This window comes from Salvelinus fontinalis, chromosome 26 (genome assembly GCF_029448725.1).
Source record: "Salvelinus fontinalis isolate EN_2023a chromosome 26, ASM2944872v1, whole genome shotgun sequence".
NCBI lineage: Eukaryota > Metazoa > Chordata > Actinopteri > Salmoniformes > Salmonidae > Salvelinus > Salvelinus fontinalis.
In genome coordinates this window covers 22760735-22781061 of record NC_074690.1, presented here as the reverse complement: position 1 = coordinate 22781061, position 20327 = coordinate 22760735, and the positions used below count along the sequence as shown (strand labels likewise).

The window sequence follows — 20327 nt, the reverse complement described above, 5'->3', positions numbered from 1 at the left end:
AGTGATTATGATTGATTGATTGATTGTTTTTTATAAGATAAGTTTAATGCTAGCTAGCAACTTACCTTGGCTTCTTACTGCATTCGCGTAACAGGCAGGCTCCTCGTGGAGTGCAATGTAAAGCAGGTGGTTAGAGCGTTGGACTAGTTAACCGTAAGGTTGCAAGATTGAATCCCTGAGCTGACAAGGTAAAAATCTGTCGTTCTGCCCCTGAACAAGGCAGTTAACCCACCGTTCCTAGGCCGTCATTGAAAATAAGAATGTGTTAACTGACTTGCCTAGTTAAATAAAGGTGTAAAAAAATATATATATATTTTTTTTTTACCTGTTTGGGCTGCAGGGGCAGTATTGAGTAGCCAGATAAAAGGTGCCCATTTCAAACGGCCTCGTACTCAATTCTTGCTCGTACAATATGCCTATTATTATTACTATTGGATAGAAAACACTCTCTACTTTCTAAAACCGTTTGAATTATATCTGTGAGTAAAACAGAACTCATTTGGCACAAACTTCCTGACCAGGAAGTGGAAAGTCTGAAATCGAGGCTCTGTTCTAGGTCCTGCCTATAAATGGGCATGATACGTATTAGTATACATGCACGTCATACACCTTCCCCTGGATGTCAAGAGGCGGTGAGAGAAGAAATGGAGTGTTTATCTTGGTCTGAAGTGGAATAAATCCTCTTGGAATGACTTGTCACCCATTTCCTGTTTTCAGGAAGGCGCGAGAAGGAACCGGGGATTGCCTTATGAAAAGCTTTCGTTATAGGCGACTACTATCTCCGGCTTTGATTTTATTTGATACATGTGACCATATCATCGTAAAGTATGTTTTTTCAATATAGTTTAATCAGATTATTGAAATTTTTTCGGGAGTTTTGCCATGTTCCGTTCTCTTCCGTTTGTTGACATGGAGAGATTTGTGCCACTTGGCTAGTGTGCTTGCTAAATCGAGAGGGAAAGAGGCCGTTCTAAATCCAAACAACGATTGTTCTTGACAAAGGACCCCTTGTCCAACATTCTGATGAAAGATCAGCAAAAGTAGGAAACATTTTATGATGCTATTTCATATATCTGTCGTACATGTGAACTAGTCGTTGGCGCCCAGCTTTTGGGTACTCTCTAGCTATACCGAAGCTGTATGTCGTAATGAAGTTATTATTAGAATTCTAACACGGCGATTTCATTAAGAATTAATGGATCTATCATTTCCTATACAACATGTATTTTTTAGTTATGTTTATGAATAGCTATTTGGTCAGAATATATGTGTCAGAAAAAGTGTCAGAAAAATATCCGGACGTTGTGGGAAAAAGTAGCTACATTAGCACAATGTATAACCACTGATTTCAGCTCTAAATATGCACATTTTCGAACAAAACATAAGTGTATGTATAACCTGATGTTATAGGACTGTCATCTGATGAAGCATATCAAGATTAGTCAAAAATTATATATCTTTTGCTTGTTTGTTACGATCGCTAACTTTTGCTACTGGGAAATGGCTTGTGTTTCTGGCTATTGTGGTAAGCTAATATAACGCTATATTGTGTTTTCGCTGTAAAACACTTAATAAATCGGAAATATTGGCTGGAATCACAAGATGCCTGTCTTTCATTTGCTGTACACTATGTATTTTTCAGAAATGTTTTATGATGAGTAATTAGGTATTTGACGTTGGTGTCTGTAATTATGATGGCTGCTTTCGGTGCAATTTCTGATTGTAGCTGCAATGTAAACTATGATTTATACCTGAAATATGCACATTTTTCGAACAAAACATAGATTTATTGTATAACATGTTATAAGACTGTCATCTGATGAAGTTGTTTCTTGGTTAGTTTGGTTGGTTCTTGGTTAGTTAGGTTGGCTTTGTGCATGCTACCTGTGCTGTGAAAAATGTCTATCCTTTTTTGTATTTGGTGGTGAGCTAACATAAATATACGTGCTGTTTTCGCTGTAAAACATTTTAAAAATCAGACATGTTGGCTGGATTCACAAGATGTGTACCTTTCATTTGCTGTATTGGACTTGTTAATGTGTGAAAGTTAAATATTTCTAAAAAATATATTTTGAATTTCGCGCTCTGCACTTGAGCTGGCTGTTGTCATAAGTGCACCGACGTCGGGCTTGCAGCCAGAAGAAGTTTTTAAACAATTCTGCCAAATCGGTGTCCAAAAATACCGATTTTCGATTGTTATGAAAACTTGAAATCGGCCCTAATTAATCGGTCGACCTCTAATGCAGAGGGTTGCAATTCCATTGAATTGGGGATAGTTTAATCAAAATATGCCACAAGATCTAGAATTGCCTTATGTGTATATGTGGTAGGGCAGGCACTTTGATTGATTATCGTTGATTATTGATGTTCAGTTGTAGAACTGTTTATCTGTTTTTAATATTGGATTTAAAAATATTTATTTGAACATAATTGGTTAAAAGACAGATGTCACAAAAATGAAATTAAGCAATATACCCCATTACTTCTTACTAGAAATATATTTGTTTAAAAACATTAGAAAGGATGCCCATCAATTGTTTTGTAGTAACAGCAAGAAAAAAAACTATTGCCTGGTAAAAACACCTGAGTGGCTGGTAGATTTAAACAATCTATCTGCCACAGTGGCTGGTGGACCAAAAGGTTAATTTCCCACCCTGGTAGTGTCTACTAACTTGGTAATTCTGCAGCAGGATGAGACTGAGGTAGTATCTAGCGATAGTGTCTAGGGCACAGGAGGTTGGTGGCACCTTATTTCAGGAGGACAGGCTCATAGTAATAGCTGGAATCGAATAAATGGAATCGAACTCATCATTTGATACCCTTCCAGTCACTATTATGAGCCTTCCTCCCCTCAGCAGCCTCCTGTGGTCTAGGGGTAGTGTCTAGGGTTTAGGGTACTAACCTGGTAGTTCTGTAGCAGGATGAGGCTGAGGTAGAACTCGGAGAAGGCCAGCTGCAAGTCCTTGATGTTGCGGTGTTTGCAGCGCTCCTGCTGGGACAGGTGGAAGACGGCCTTGCGGCGGCGACGGAGGCCTTGCATGCTGCTTTCCCGCTGAGCGTCCAGCGACGACTGCAGCTCATTTTGGAGAGTGGCGAAACGACGCTGGGCCTCGGCTAGCTTTTCTGGAGAGGGGGAGAGAAAGGCAGGAGAGGGGGAGAAAAGAGGGGGAGAGAAGAGCCAGAGAGAGGAGGAAGGGTCATGGGAAGGAGAGAGATGGAGATTGAGTAAGAGAGAGAGGCAGTCTGATTCTGTCTCTGTTGCCTAACTGTTGGTTTCTGGCAGGGAGAATCACTCCCTAAGGGTTTAAATGTTTGTCTTCTGAACAGATGGGCCTTTAGTGGCCTTGGCCAGTAGTGGACAGTGGAGGAGCGTGTAACTTTTTGCTAATCACGCAATGTGAATGTGCTGTAGTTTTTTTTGTACAATCATAGAAACGTTTAGCTAACTAGAGAGAGACACATGGTAGTTTGGTTATATGAGGTGCAGGATGACATAAATGAACAACACATTGTTGTACACAGTTGTACAGTTACCTGAGTAGAATGTGTTGATTTTGGCCAACTCCTTCTCACACGCCTGAAAGAACTTCTCCTCAAACTTGGCATAGTATCTCTTGACTGTGTCCTCGTCTGTGACTGGAAAGAACGAGGTGTTATTAATCTGGTCTCTTACAGAAAAGCTGACGAATTTTCAAGGGGTTTGCAAATGTCTTTGAGAGCTTGCTATTTTTGCCACTTGTAATATCAAATTCATTTCACATCTGATGTATTTCAACACTAGCACCCCTGATTCAACCATCTAAAATCAGCAAGCCCTTGTTTAGTGGGAATCCATCAAACATGTTTAAAACGACTGGATCCCTAAGACTGTGTTGAGAGAGGCTGTCTTAAAAGATATGGTTAGTTATTTGAGAGTCAGCGTTGAGCAAGGCTTCTGTACATACATGACACAGTTATTACTTAACCTCTCTTGGCTTATTCAACACATTCAGGTGGCATGACATTGTGAAGAAAATCTATAATGAACAATGTGTCCCAGCCCAGCACCAAAACACTGGATTCAACTAATCAGTCTTGTGGATTAGTTGAATTGGGTGTTTAAAAAGAGTGACGCACGTGAGACCAAACCCTGCACACATTGCAGTTCTCTAGGAACGCCTAAAATAATTGAAAAAGTACATTATGTGCCTTGATACACTGCTACCTCCCTCCTGTAATACCCCTCAGAGGGCCACCAGGAGGAACCGTTGCAGAGGGCAGCAGCCCGCAGGTTGGTTCCCAGTAATTCCCAATGTAACAAAAGTAGGTTAACTTACTGTAGGGCTACGGGTAGTCGAGACAGGCACCTCTGACTCAGTGTCTGACGACTATCCGTGAGTCAGAACAGCCAGACTCTGTGGTCTGGAAAAAACTGGGTGGGTGTCTGGGATAATTCAAGGAGTCACTTTCACTTACCCCTTACAAGCTCATGTTTTATCTGGTGCATTCGAGTAAGGATTAAACAAAAGCGGGCACATACTGTGGTCACCACAGGACTGGAGTTGTGGAGAATGCTGACCCATGTACAGTGCATTCGTAAATTATTCAGACCCCTTGACTTTTTCCACATTTTGTTATGTTACAGCCTTATTCTAAAATTGATTAAATATTTTTTTTTACCTCATCAATCTACACACAATACCCCAAAATGACAAAGTAAAAACAGACTTTTAGACAATTTGCCAATGTATTAAAAATAAAGAAATTGAAATATCACATTTACATAAGTATACACCTTTGCCAGTGATTACAGCCTCGAGTCTTCTTGGGTATGAGACTAAAAGCTTGCCACACCTATATTTGGGGAGTTTCTCCCATTCTTCTCTGCAGATCCTCTCAAGCTCTGTCAGGTTGGATGGGTAGTGTCGCTGCACAGCTATTTTCAGATCTCTCCAGAGATGTTTGATCGGGTTCAAGTTCAGGCTCTGGCTGGGCCACTCAAGGACATTCAGAGAATAGTACAGAAGCCACTCCTGCATGGTCTTGGCTGTGTGCTTAGGGTTGGTGTCCTGTTGGAAGGTGAACCTTCGCCCCAATCTGAGGTCCTGAGAGCTCTGTAGCAAGTTTTCGTCAAGAATATCTCTGTACTTTGCTCCGTTAATCTTTGCCTTGATCCTGACTAGTCTCCCAGTCCCTGCCATTAAAAAACATCACAGCATGATGCTGCCACCACCGTGCTTCACTGTAGAGATGGTGCCAGGTTTCTTCCAGATGTGACGCTTGGCATTCAGACCAAAGAGTTCAATCTTGGTTTCATCAAACCAGAGAATCTTGTTTCTCATAGTCAGAGTCCTTTAGGTGTCCTTTGGCAAACTCCAAGCGGGCTGGTCATGTGCCTTTTACTGAGGAGTGGCTTCCGTCTGGCCACTCTACCATAAAGGCCTGATTGGTGGAGTGCTGCTTGGTGGAGTGCTGCAGAGATGGGAAAACTTTCCAGGAGGACAACCATCTCCACAGAGGAACTCTGTCAGAGTGACTATCGGGTTCTTGGTCACCTCCCTGACCAAGGCCCTTCTCCCCTGATTGCTCAGTTTGGCCGAGCGCCCAGCTCTAGGAGGAGTCTTGGTGGTTCCAAACTTCTTCCATTTAAGAATGATGGAGGCTGTGTTCTTGGGGACCTTCAATGATGCAGAAATGTTTTAGTATCCTTCCCTAGATCTGTGACTCGACACAATCCTGTCTCTGAGCTCTACGGACAATTCTTCGACCTTATTGCTTGATTTTTATATAGACAGGTGTGTGCCTTTCCAAATCATGTCCAATCAATTGAAGTTACCACAGGTGGACCCCAATCAAGTTATAGAAACATCTCAAGGATGATCAATGGAACAGGATGCACCTGAGCTCAATTTCAAGTCTCATAGCAAAGGGTCTGAATACTTATGTAAATAAGGTCTGTTTTGAACTTTTTATACATTTGCTAAAAAGAGCCTGGATCGAACATCTCTGGAGAGACCTGAAAATAGCTGTGCAGCGATGCTCCCCATCCAACCTGACGGAGCTTGACAGGATCTGCAGAGATTAATGGGAGAAACTCCTCAAAAACATGTGCCAAGCTTGTAGCGTCATACCCGAGAAGACTTGAGGCTGTAACTACTGCCAAAGGTGCTGAAGTATACTCTGAATACTTATGTAAATGTGATATTTCAGTTGTATATTTTTTTATACATTTGCCTAAATTTCTACAAACCTGTTTTTGCTTTGTCATTATGGGGTATTGTGTAGATTGATAAAGAAAACAATTAATTGAATCAATTTTAGAATAAGGGTGTAACGTAACAAAATGTGGAAAAAGTCAAGGGGTCTGAATACTTTCCCAATGCACTGTATTAAAGGAATATTTCTTTCATTAGTCCACTGTTGATACAGTCACACATTTTTGTTGCATGTCAGCAATCAAGTTTTCAAGATATAGGACTTTCAAAAAGCAAATTGTAACTTGCCACATCATGAAAGTGTTCTTATGATAACTCCAGATGTATTCCGGTATCAGTTTCTAAACTACTGCACATAATCCCATGTAGGACCAAAGATGCTGAACTGAACTTGAAATGTGATAGGCTGGGAGGATCTGGGCATACTGGCCAGATTTGGTCCCAGTCACAGACCTGTGACTGGGACCAAATCCACATAATCTCATAATAGGCAAGAGGACAAGGATTCATCATCCTAATAGCCCTGCATCAGATGAGAAACTCTAGATTCATAACAAAAACTGCCCATCCTGCTTTCTGCAGAATGAGTCAATCATGAATACATTACACATGCGAGCACTCTTGTGTTCAGACATTTGCAGCAAAAGTGAATCACTGGTCTGCAAAGTTTTGGGACCAGAAATGCTATCTGGAGTCCCGCGGTGAGCGCGAGAGCGAGTGAGAGAAAGAGAGAGGCCATCGTTAGAGCCTGAAACCACTGGAGGAGGAAGAGAGAATGGGTAGAATGATGGATGGGTGCAGATGAATATTAATAGCCAAAAAATACCACTCAGAACGCTCCCTCTGGAACGGTATGCCTGAACAGGATGTTAAGTCTGTGTTAGTGCCGTTGGTGCCAAATATCCCTTTACTGGCCTTTCAGAATGTTTTGCACAGTGTCTTTCCTTCAGTGAAAAGGTCAGAGAAATGTAATAGGTCTGAATGTAAACATTTTCACAGACTCCATAAAGGATCTTGACAAAGTGTTTTTCCCTGACTGTTCTCTAAGCTTTGGTGAAGTCTTTAGTCCATTGGGCTTGATTGAAATCCGAAGAGAGACAAAACAAGTTCAAAGTAGGGAGAAATGATACTTCACATTGATGGATAATGCCATGATTTTATCATTTTTATTCACATGAATGTATGTGTTATGACTCCAGTTTCAATATACAGTGACACATGCTGACCAAATGTGAGTGGGGACTCTCCAAACGAGTTGTTGTGAGTCTGCAGATTAAATACATCTCATTTTATTAAAATAGATGCTATTTTATCACAGACTGAGTGATCCTGACACAGGCTGAATCATGGACAAAATTATTACTGTTTTCCTCAAAATGTTCCTTTAGCAACTGGACAAGGGGGCAGATGATATTGTCACAATATCAACAATCTTAATATTACTGAATTGCTATAAACCCCTCAATAGGCTATAGGCTGCCCCTGCTATATCCCACTCAATAAAACACTTATCCGGTGTGATGTTGTTTATCAAGTTGAACTCCGGATTTGATCAAGGTTGTCAACTGCCCCAGGGAATGGCAACAGCACTAGTAATGGATCCCAGCTGTTAGTGTAGTACTGGTTTGACTGAGCCAACCCCTATATAAAACTGGTTTAGGTAACTCTATATAGCTGTATAGAACTGGGTCACTGGGGCCGACTGGGCCCTGAGGAGAGCTGACTAGATTAGAGAGATACCCTGTAACCAATCTATGCACAGCTGGATGACACACTGACAAATCACAGAGGGGAAACATTGGTCTATTTTTTGATGCTTCGGTTTCCAGATGTTTCCAGCAAAAGATTAGCCTCATGACAATTTCAGTATTTCAACATTTGCCCATCAGGCTAGAGTTGAAGAAAGCAATTCTGCGCCATTTCTATGCACACAGAATGTTTTATAAGAACATTAAAACAGTTTCGACAGAGTGGGCAGACTATGATGATGGTGCCAGTGAAGTCAGACTTGTGAGAATGGTGGTAAGGTAAGTGACATCATGGCGTCCGTGTGAAAATGAACGGGTGAAACCGACCTCACAGGTCCGCAAACATCAGCCGTTTCGGAGGACCATCATTAACTTTTCAATTACATTCAATTTGGCCTAAAACGGCCCTGTGATTATCATCAGTCTGCCATGGCAAATAACAGGTATGGACCAACCATTGAGGAAGTCGACTAAACCATTCTATCGTTTCTGCAACTACCTCCCCCTAAAAAGCAACGTTTGAAATATTTTCTATCAACTTGTGGCTTTGAGTCAGTGACTCTTATCGCGCACGCACACACTCAGAGCTACGTTATGGCACAAAAACAGAGATAATCAACACACCCCCACACATCCATATTTATAAACCACAGCCATTCAATTCAGTAATTAACCACCCATGTGTAGGTCACATTCTCACTCCCGTTCTCGCTGACTCTGAGAGACACACACATACGCACAGAGACCACACCAAATCAATAGAAAAAGTGCAAGCCAAAGATCCTACTCAATTACTAGAGGGGCTATGTCATAAACCCTCAAAAATCACAGAATGGGGTGAAAATGGCAGGCATATTGGTATTAAATTAGAGGTCGACCAATTCAATCGGAATGGCCGATTAATTAGGGCCGATTTCAAGTTTTCCTAACAATCGGTAATCGGCATTTTTGGACACTGATCATGGCCGATTACATTGCACTCCACTAGGCTGACTACCTGTTATACGAGTGCAGAAAGGAGCCAAGGTAAGGTGCTAGCTAGCATTAAACATATCTTATAAAAAACAATCAATCTTAACATAATCACTAGTTAACTACACATGGTTGATGATATTACTAGTTTATCTAGCTTGTCCTGCGTTGCATATAATCGATGCGGTGCCTGTGAAATTTATAATTGAATCATAGCCTACTTCGCCAAACGGGTGATTTAACAAGCGCATTCGCGAAAAAAGCACTGTCGTTGCACCAATGTGTACCTAACCATAAAGACAGCCAACTTCGCCAAACGGGGGATGATTTAACAAAAGCACATTTGTGAAAAAAGCACAATCGTTGCACGAATGTACCTAACCATAAACATCAATGCCTTTCTTAAAATCAATACACAGAAGTATATTTTTTTAAACCTGCATATTTAGTTAAAAGAAATCCAGGTTAGCAGACAATATTAAACTTGGGAAATTGTGTCACCTCTCTTGCGTTCATAGCACGCAGAATCAGGGTACATGCAACAGTTTGGGCAGCCTGGCTCGCTTCGAACTAATTTGCAAGAATTTACATCACTTGAAGGTTGTGCAATGTAACAGGAATATTTAGACTTATGGATGTCACCGTTAGATAAAATACGCAACGGTTCCGTATTTCACTGAAAGAATAAATGTTTTGTTTTTTAAATTATAGTTTCTGGATTCAACCATATTAATGACCTAAGGCTCATATTTCTGTGTGTTATTATGTTATAATTAAGTCTATGATTTGATAGAGCAAACTGACTGAGCGATGGTAGGCAATATCTCTCTTTGAGCTCTCGTTTGTTTATACACCTACAGTTCACTTTGCCCCACCTGTGAGTATTGTTTTGGTTATGGTGTTTGACTGTTTGATTGTGGGAAAGGGGGTACCAAGACAAGTTGCCCATGGGCATACACTACCCGTAGGTAAACTTTGTCTAAATACACTAGTTAGAACTGGGCGGACCAGCCTCTGTATTTTTGGTTAGTTAGCTAGCTGTTGTTGAAGCAGGTAGACTAGCTTAGGGGTGTTTTTGAATGCTTATTATTTATTTCCTTGGGTCCAGCTCAGCCCCTTTTCCCGCTCCCCCATTACTGTGTGTTTACAAATAAACCATGAGTGTTTGACGGTAGATTTGAAGTTGTCTGTGGTTATTTGTTCTCGCTGTTTTTCACTGTTATAATTTGCATGAGTTATGTTACGGGTCTCGTTGCCATCCCCCCTAGACTGTAGAGCCAAAGGGATTCGTAACATATATGAAATACAAATCGTATAGAGAAATAGTCCTATAATTCCTATAATGACTACAACCTAAAACTTTTTACCTGGGAATATTGAAGACTCATGTTAAAAGGAACCACCAGCTTTCATATGTTCTCATGATCTGAGCAAGGAACTTAAATGTTAGCTTTCTTACATGGCGCATATTGCACTTTTACTTTCTTCTCCAACACTTTGTTTTTGCATTATTTAAACCAAATTGAACATGTTTCATTAATTATTTGAGGCTAAATTGATTTTATTGATGTATTAAGTTAAAATAAGTGTTCATTCAGTATTGTTGTAATTGTCATTATTACAAATACATTATTTATTTATTTATTTAAAATCGGCCAATTTAAATCAGTATCGGCTTTTTAAGTCCTCCAATAATCGGTATCGGCGTTGAGAAATCATAAATCGGTCGACCTCTAGTATTGAGTAGCTTGGATAAAAAGGTGCCCAGAGTAAACTGCCTGCTACTCAATCCTAAAAGCTAGAATATGCATATAATTAGTAGATTTGGATAGAAAACACTCTGAAGTTTCTAAAACCGTTTGAATGATGTCTGAGTATAACAGAACTCATGTGGCAGGCAAAAACCTGAGAAGAAATCCAACCAGGAAGTGGGAAATCTGAGGTTTGTAGTTTTTCAAGTCATTGCCTATCAAATATAGTGTCTATGGGGTCATATTGCACTTCCTAAGGCTTCCACTAGATGTCAACAGTCTTTAGAACCTTGTTTGATGCTTCTACTGTGAAGGATGAGGGAATAAGAGCTGATTGAGTCAGGGGTCTGGCAGAGTGCCACGAGCTCAGTCTCGCACGCTCCCGTGAGAGTTAGCTGCGTTCCATTGCATTTCTACAGACAAAGGAATTCTTTGCAAACATTATTGAAGATTTATGATAAAAACATCCTAAAGATTGATTCTATACTTTGTTTGACATGTTTCTACAAACTGTAATATGACTTTTCATCTGAACTTTCGCCTGGACTTGCACATGCCTCCTGAGTTTGGATTTGTGTACTAAATGCGCAAACAAAAAGGAGGTATTTGGACATAAATTCTGGACGTTATCGAACAAAAATTTACTGTGGAACTGGGATTCCTGGGAGTGCATTCTGATGAAGATCAAAGGTAAGTGAATATTTATAATTTGTAAGTCGCTCTGGATAAGAGCGTCTGCTAAATGACTTAAATGTAATGTTAAATGTTATAATGCTATTTCTGACTTCTGTTGACTCCACAACATGGAGGGTATCTGTATGGCTTGTTTTTGTGTCTGAGCGCCGTACTCAGATTATTGCATGGTGTGCTTTTTCCAAAAAGTTTTTTTGAAATCTGACACAGCGGTTGCATTAAGGAGAAGTTGCAAAATCCCCGGATGTTTTGGAGGCAAAACATTACTGAACATAACGCGCCAATGTAAACTAAGATTTTTGGATATAAATATGAACTTTATCGAACAAAACATACATGTATTGTGTAACATGAAGTCCTATGAGTGTCATCTGATGAAGATCATCAAAGGTTAGTGATTCATTTGATCTCTATTTCTGCTTTTTGTGACTCCTCTCTTTGGCTGGAAAAATGGCTGTGTTTTTCTGTGACTAGGTACTGACCTAACATAATCGTTGTGTGCTTTCGTCGTAAAGCCTTTTTGAAATCGGACACTGTGGCTGGATTTACAATAAGTTTCTTTAAAATGGTGTAAAATACTTGTATGTTTGAGGAATTTTAATTATGAGATTTCTGTTTTGAATTTGGCGCCCTGCACTTTCACTGGCTGTTGTCAAGTCGATCCCGTTAACGGGATCTCAGCCGTAAGAAGGTAATTAACACTATAAATTTGTTAACAAGCATGATAGCTGTACTTTTATTTTATTGTTGACAGCTTTTTGGCCATTAGCCAATCGGCATTTCTTAACTGGTAAATTCCCACCTCATCAGAGTGGAAACTTGAGAGGCCAAACATAACAATCTGGTCAAAACAGACAAGTAAGCAACATTGTGAATGGCATTTTAATTTTCGCTCTGTACCAAAACCAAACCGTAACCCAAAAACCGCAATACGTACCGAACCGTGGGTTTGGTGAACCATTAAAACCCTATTTTTTTATTTTTATTAAATGTATCTATGGTGTATTAAAGCAACTTAAACAAGGATAATTGCAGGTAGGCCTACTTAACAAAGAGCTAAGGCTATTAACAAAAAAACAAACACTTGGTTGGGAGTATGTGTTTCACTGTGTGCTGACTGCGGCGTTCTCTTGGTTATATAACACTGGTTGGTTACAACGTTGTTATATTAAAACACACTGGGAGCACAACAGTGTCCGGAGATTGTTTTACTGATACACTGATGAGTTGACTTCTAACTTGGGCAACAGTCCAGGCCTAGTGTCCAATGTCCAGCCATAGCTACAGCACACACAGACCCAAAGGTAGGCTAGATATGTTTATTGCCAATCCTATCAATGATAGTGCTGGTTGAACTATGACCTCAGATGACCACAGGAATCTGTTTTTGCTCAGAAGAAATTGCCTCCTATTACACACCCGAGGCATGGAATTTTCTACAAAGTATACTAAAACTAGATGTACTAGTGACCCTCATTGAGTTTAAAACTTTGGTACAAAACTCTGTTCAGGAGTAGTGTAAATGTTTCCTGTAGGCTGGATTGTATTGTTGTGCTGATTGAATTAATAAAATGTTGTATTGATTGCTGCTGCCATCTTGGCCAGGTCTCCCTTGCAAAAAAGACTGTCTCAATGGGATTTTTATGATTAAACAAAAATAAACCCAGAGGAATATTATTAAAGCCCGACCGATAAATCGGTAGACCGAAATTAAAATCGGCATTTAAAAAAAAAAAAGGTAATGAATGCCTGAAGAGGGCGCTCTACGAGCTGCTCATTTAACATCATTCAGCCTGTAAATCACGACTTCAGAGTGAGCATGGTGGTTTGACGTTGAGTAGCTTGCCAGCGACAGCATATTTGGATAAGTAAATCAAAAGTACACTTCATCAAGCAAGTAGCCTTGTCCTCATTACATGCTCATTTGGTTAACATTGGCTGGCTAACCAGCAATGTATTTAGCCTAGCGAGCTATCTGTGCTATTTAAGTGTGAACACAGGACTGACGACATAGTCAACTCTGACTCATCCTTCACACAAAAATAACACTGTTACTGTCTGGGCTTATTGTGTTAGTGGGATATTTTAGTTGGCGCAGATCTAGAATTCAGTCCGTCTGCTTAATTCATGATGAGATAAAGATTGTTAGCTAGCTAAATTAGTAATGTGTGACTAAAACCAGTGCGGCAAGCATCTTCCTGCTTTAATGTTTCAGTCAGCGCATGCCATTTGCAGTTGAAATATATAGCAGACACGTTTTGTACTGAATAACAGTGTAATTTACACTTACATTTTCGTAATGAATGTGTGGACCCCAGAAAGAGTAGATGCTGCTTTTGCAGCAGCTAATGGGGATCCTAATAAAATACAAAAAAATTCAATAACAGCTAGAATGTGCTTGTCATAATAGACAGTACATTATGTGACAACAAGCCAAAGACAAAGAAAAGAGGAGCTAGGAATCCCATTGTGCAATGAATGGAGGAACATATAACGCCACACACAGCAGACAGTCGGCCAATTGCATTCACGTTGTCATACTGCCTCACGCGGTTGCTAATAATCATGCAACCCCTTCTCAAAGTCAGGATATACGTCGAGAAACCTGCCTATTTTCCTCTAAAGTATGTAATGTCACGATTTCAAAGCTATACGATATTACAGATTGCAAGTTAAATATTTGTAATGTTATACTTCTTGTTGCTGAAATTCATGCTAATGTTGGGTTTTTGAGCTAGTGCCCAATTGACCCCTGCACTCCTTGAAGAGCCCTCTTTGTCCCGGGAATGGCCCAGAATGCACAGCACAGTCCATTGACAACGCATGTGAAACATACACAACTGCCGTTGATACAATTCCAATGGAGTTTCCCCATCTCCTTAAAAGTATCTCAACAAGCTCTCATTGAAGGTTGCCAAAGTGTTTCTTTACATGTCCTTTGACTGTTGTAAAGCACCGTCGTGAATCTACTCAATACTAAGTGGTGACATTATGAACTGCATGTTACATGATTTCACTGCATAGTTTGTGATCTTGTGAACAGTGCAGTTTCAGATTTAATATCAGATTAACTTTGAGACAAAGCTTAATTCATTCAGCCCTTGTTTATTAGTGTACTTGTGGTGCTTCCGCACAAACACTTCACAAGTGTTATACTGACTTTTGTATTTATAGAGGATATACAGTGCCTTCGGAAAGTATTCAGAAAGTATTCAGATCCCTAGACCTTTTCAACTTTTACGTTACAGCCTTATTCTAAAATGGCTTTAAAAAAAATATACACACAATATCCCATAATAACAAAGCAAAAACAGGTTTAATTTTTTTTTACAAATGTATTAAAAATAAAAAACAGAAACCTTATTTTCAAGTATTCAGACCCTTTGCTATGAGACTTGAAATTGAGCTCAGGTGCATCCTGTTTCCATCGATCATCCTTGAGATGTTTCTACAACTTGATTGGAGTCCACCTGTGGTAAAGTCAATTGATTTGGAAAGGCACACCTGTCAAAGGTCCCACAGTTGACAGTGCATGTCAGAGCAAAAGCCAAGCCATGAGGTCGAAGGAAATGTCCGTAGAGCTCTGAGACAGGATTATGTCGAGGAACAGATCTTGGGAAGGGTACCAAAAAATGTCTGCAGCATTGAAGGTCCCCAAGAACACAGTAGTCTCCATCATTCTTAAATGGAAGAAGTTTGGAACCGCCAAGACTGAGCAATCGGGGGAGAAGGGCCTTGGTCAGGGAGGTAACCAAGAACCTGATGGTCACTCTGACAGAGCTCCTCTGTGGAAATGGGAGAACCTTTCAGAAGGACAATCATCTCTGCAGCACTCCACCAATCAGGCCTTTTTGGTAGTGGCCAGACGGAAGCCACTCCTCAGTGAAAGGCACATAACAGCCTGCTTGGAGTTTGCCAAAGGCACCTAAAGACTCTCAGACCATGAGACACCCGATTCACAAGACTCTCTGGTCTGATGAAACCAAGATTGAACTCTTTGGTCTAAATGCCAAGCGTCACGTCTGGAGGAAACCTGGCACCATCCTTATGGTGAAGCACGGTGGTGGCAGCATCATAATGTGGGGATGTTTATCAGCGGCAGGGACTGGGAGACCAGTCAGGATCGAGGGAAAGATGAACGGAGCAAAGTACAGAGATATCCTTGATAAAACCTTTTCCAGAGCTCTCAGGACCTCAGACTGGGGTGAAGGTTCACCTTCCAACAGGACAACGACCCTAAGCACACAGACAAAACAACACAGGAGTGGCTTCGGGAAAAGTCTCAATGTCCTTGAGTGGCCCAGCCACAGCCTGGACTTGAACCCGATCGAACATCTCTGGAGACCCAAAAAATAGCTGTGCAGTAACGCTCCCCATCCAACCTGAGAGCTTGAGAGGATCTGCAGAGAAGAATGGGAGAAACTCCTCAAATACAGGTGTGCCAAGCTTGTAGCATCAACGCTGTAATCACTGTCAAAGTACTGAGCAAAGGGTCTGAATAATTATGTAAATGTGATATTTCAGTTCTATATTTAATTTTTTAAAACCTGTTTTTGATTTATCATTGTAGGGTATTGTGTGTAGATTGAGGGGAAAAAACTACTTAATACATCTTAAAATAAAACTAATGTAACAAAATGTGGAAAAAGTCAAGGGGTCTGAATACTTTCCGAATACACTGTATAGTTGCTTTTTGGTGGTTATCATGTAAACCAATTTAAGAACAAATGTTCTTAAATAATGTACATTTTTATATTTAGTTACAAAATCATAATTTAGAGTATCTGTTAATCGTTTGGAGCACAATTTGGGGAAAAAAGGTATGTATTTCATTCCACCTGTTAAAAAACATGTATCGGCAGATATATCGGTAACTTTTGCCTCCCTAAAATCAGTATCGGACTCAAATCACACACACACACACACACACACACACACTTGAACCGTTTCAAATACTTTGAGCGTTTGCTTTCGCCTGCCTGGAGTGCCAGGTAGGTGGCTGAAGTATTTGACATTTTTTTAAATTGTATTTGAACCCAGGTCTGATACAGACATACACAGGTTTAGTAAACCCATTCTCTTTTGAGAGAAGCTACCCTGTACAATCCTCCACCTACATGTCTGCTTGAGATCCTTCCAACTTTGACTAGTCTAACTTCAGGCTCATCTGAGGGTTGATACCCTAATGAGCATAGCTACACTATACAATCCTCCACCTATATGTCTATACTGCAGTTCCCACCAGTGGTTCAGAGTAGCATCTGTTGCTAGTCAAACGTAACAAGTTAGATTAAGTCTCCAAGCACACAATGCCATGCAGAAACACCACAGGGAACTCTTAAAAGGGACACGAGGTGTTTCACTGAGAATCCCGCTGTAGAAACAGATCAGCCTTCCAATGAAACTGAAAGCGGCTATGACGTAGCCAGCGACACTAGAAAAAGGCATGAGCAATGCATTGTCATTCTCCTCGCTGTTAGACCAAAGACTGATGGCCAGAAGCTTCATTTAGAGGGAGGGGTATTTGATGAGATCAGATTGTGCACGTCGCTTCCTCTCCCAGGCTCAACACTCTTTTCCTCCTCTCTCTCTCAGGTTTTTTGACTTTGTCCTTGCATTGATTTCTGCAGAATCTGTTTGATACTGAAAGGCCAAGGGTTAGCTAACAGTAGTGTTGGGGAGATGTGGGGGGGGGGGGGGGGGGGGTCAGGCCCTAATAGTGTGCAGAATGCACGTGCACACACACACATCTTATTTTACCTTCGATAGAGGGAGCCTGGTCCTGGGCAGAATACAGCATATCCTTGAAAGCCTGAAGAGCAGAGAGAGAAAAACAAGAGAAAGGGGTAAAAATAAAGTCACTAACCTAAGAAATGGGATGACATATTTATGAAATGAACTGGAGACATTGTGTTGTGTTCGACGCAACATCACTTGTGTTTCGACACGGACTCAATAATGCAGCACTACACCAAGTATTCACACACAATTAAGCCAACAGCTCAATGTGGTAGAGCAGCACATGATGTAGTGTAGTGTATGAGTCATGACGCTGCCACTGCTTAAAAGGGATATACTTCCAGTATTTGCTCTAAGCTAGCCCTAATAATAGCTAGGCCTGGGTTTAAGGTTAGGAGTTAGGTAACATGCTAGCTAAGTAGTAGCAAAGTTACTAATTAGTTAAAATGCTAAAGTTCTCCATGATGTGATTCGAACACTCAACATTTGGGTTGCTGGACCTTTATACGCTAGGGATGGGAATTGCCAGGGACCTCAGGATATGATATTATCACGACATCTATTGCAATTCTCACGATTCTATATGTATTGCGAAGCGATACTGCGATTTCATAGCGATTCGATGTTCCAAACATATATTCGTCACCATGCCTGCTGCTGAGAGACAAGAGAAAAAAAGTTGTCTTGATCAGTCATGGAAATAAAAAAAGTGGTAAAAAACATGTTGGCTCACCACATAAAAGCAGATGGAGAACAAGTTATAGAAGGAAAATTACTAGAGTTTCGGCGCAGTTACAGACAGCTAGCACAAACATAATATTGCAATATTGTCAAAAATAATATTAATATACAGTATATTGTCAAAAATAGTATCCTGATTTGTAATTATTGATTTCACCCATTACTACTATACATGGCTTCTTGCATTTCTTAATTGGCAAGCTAAAAAGCCAGGCCAAATCAGTGAGTTCAGCCCCTCTTTAACATGGGCACCCAGATTATTGTACCACTGACTAGCTAAAACAGCCAGGGAATTTCTGCCCGGGAGCAAGCAGGCGGCCAGGCAGGCAAGCAGGCGGCCAGGCAGACATGTCATAGTAAACCCTTTCCAACCTATAAAGGGAAGCTACACTGTACAATACTCTTTCAGCATGTTGGTATACAGACAGACAGAAGGCCAGACAGGACAACCAGCCAGCCAGAGGAAGCAGCAGAAAGTTGAGGGATAAAACAGGTCATGATATTCGGGGCTGTGTGCAAATATAACAATAGAGAAGCTGTCCTTGAGAAAATGCCAAGAGTGTGCAAAGCTGCCATCAAGGCAAAGGGTGGCTACTTTCAAGAATATAAAATATATTTTGATTTGTTTAACACCTTTCTGGTTACTACATGATGACAAATTACCATGAATTCAGCTAAAATGTATTAGTTTAGGAAATCTGTTCCCAAGTATTCCCACAATGTGACCGTATATCAATGTAATCAAGGTATGAAATTATTTTCTATTTTCAAATACAACTCATTGGGATAAGTTGTGGTTAATTTGCACTGCACAAATTATAATAATTATTTTCCAGCCCCCTACCATCCAGCCTCTGCTGAATTTAGTTGCCTACTCCTGCTATACAGTCGCTCTCTGTGCCCCAGAGTAGAGAACAAGAAGTCACTTATTATTGTGGAAAAGCCAGCGAGTCTGAGGACAATAAAAGCCCTCAGTGCCAATAGAGCTGCATGGTCAAGGACACTCATGCTCTGATGAATGAGTGGATTCAGTAGATTTACAAACAAGAGCAACGAATGAAGAGAAATTAACAAATGATTGGGGAAAAAGTCTAGTGTCCTGAAATATAATAGGGATGCATGATATATCGGTGAAAATATCGGAATCGGACAATATTAGCCAAAAATGACAACATTGACGACGGCCCGATGTCTAGTTTAATGCCGATGTCGAAAACCGATGTCAAAGCTGAAGTGTATACCTATATAACGTAGGTAGGTTACGTAATGTCGCCACGAAAAATACAGCGCTACATGTGCAACACAGAATTCCTAACTTAGCCCACAATGTCTACTGTGTGGATCTATTTTTAAGTTTTAAAGGAAGATAACAAAAAGGCCATTTGCAACGTTTGTGCAGCTATTATTTCCCAAGGGGGAGAAAGTGAAATCTTTCAATGCCACAAACCTAATTACTCATTTGAAAGTGCATCACCCCCAGACGTTGAGCGACTACTTGGAACAAAAGCAGAAAATAAACTAAGCGCACACTTCCAACAACTAAACAAGTTCAAGTCGAGCAGTCATTTGAAAGAGTAAGAAAATTTCAGCGAAACAACTCAAAGGCGAAATCCATTAAAGCCAAGATAATGGAATTCATTGCCCTTGACAATCAACCATTCTCTGTTGTGGATGATGTTGGCTTTCGCCGACTGGTCAAGCACCTCGAGCCCCAGTACACACTACCAAGTAGGCGCTATTTTTCAGATGTTGCGCTACCGGAGTTACACAGTATTGTTGAAATGCACATCCACGAGCTACTTGCTATGGGCGTGCGTCACTGCTATTAGCTTCACAACTGACATTTGGACCAGCGACGTCAGCTCCATGAACATGCTGAGTCTGACATCACAGTGGGTCGACAAGGATTTCGTATTGAGGAAAGCAATATTGCATGCTCAAGAATGTGCTGGTTCTCATACCGCTTCTGCCATTTCAATGGCATTTGAGAAAATGTTTGAAACTTGGAAAATCCCCAAGAACAAAGTACACGCTGTGCTACGTGATAATGCACGTAACGTGACAAAGGCTTTGGAAGAATGCAGTCGCCAGTTTGCCATGCATGGCACACACGCTGCAACTGGCTGTGAACGAAGGTGTTTTGGCCCAACGCAGCATATCTGAGAAAGTGGCAACAGGTAAGGAAGATAGTGGGTCATTTTAAAACACACAGCTAGCATACAGCCACCTGCAAGCAATACAGGACCAGCTTGGAGTGAAAACAAAAAGGCTTAAGCAAGACGTTTCCACCAGATTGAACAGTACTTTTTACATGATGGAGAGCATGCTGGAACAAAAACGAGTGCTTGCCGTGTACGTAGCTGACTGAGTTACCTGCAACAATCAGCACAAACCAGTGGACTCTCATTGAAAACATGAACACACTCCTAGCTCCATTCGAACAACTGACTCGAGAAAGAAGCTCTTCAACTGCGTCTGCAGCAGACGTG

The 20327-nt window shown here is 40.7% G+C and overlaps 1 protein-coding gene across 1 annotated transcript in view; it reads right to left on the bottom strand.

Moving 5' to 3' along the window:
* LOC129823946 (xenotropic and polytropic retrovirus receptor 1 homolog) overlaps positions 1 to 20327 on the bottom strand; it is a 46527-nt gene that overhangs the window by 15665 nt on the left and 10535 nt on the right. The window contains exons 2-4 of the mRNA XM_055883079.1: positions 17119 to 17170; positions 3535 to 3636; positions 2903 to 3123 (exon numbers count right to left, since the gene is read on the bottom strand). Of these exons, the coding sequence (XP_055739054.1) occupies positions 2903 to 3123; positions 3535 to 3636; positions 17119 to 17170 (375 nt within the window). The remainder of the gene's footprint in view (positions 1 to 2902; positions 3124 to 3534; positions 3637 to 17118; positions 17171 to 20327) is intronic.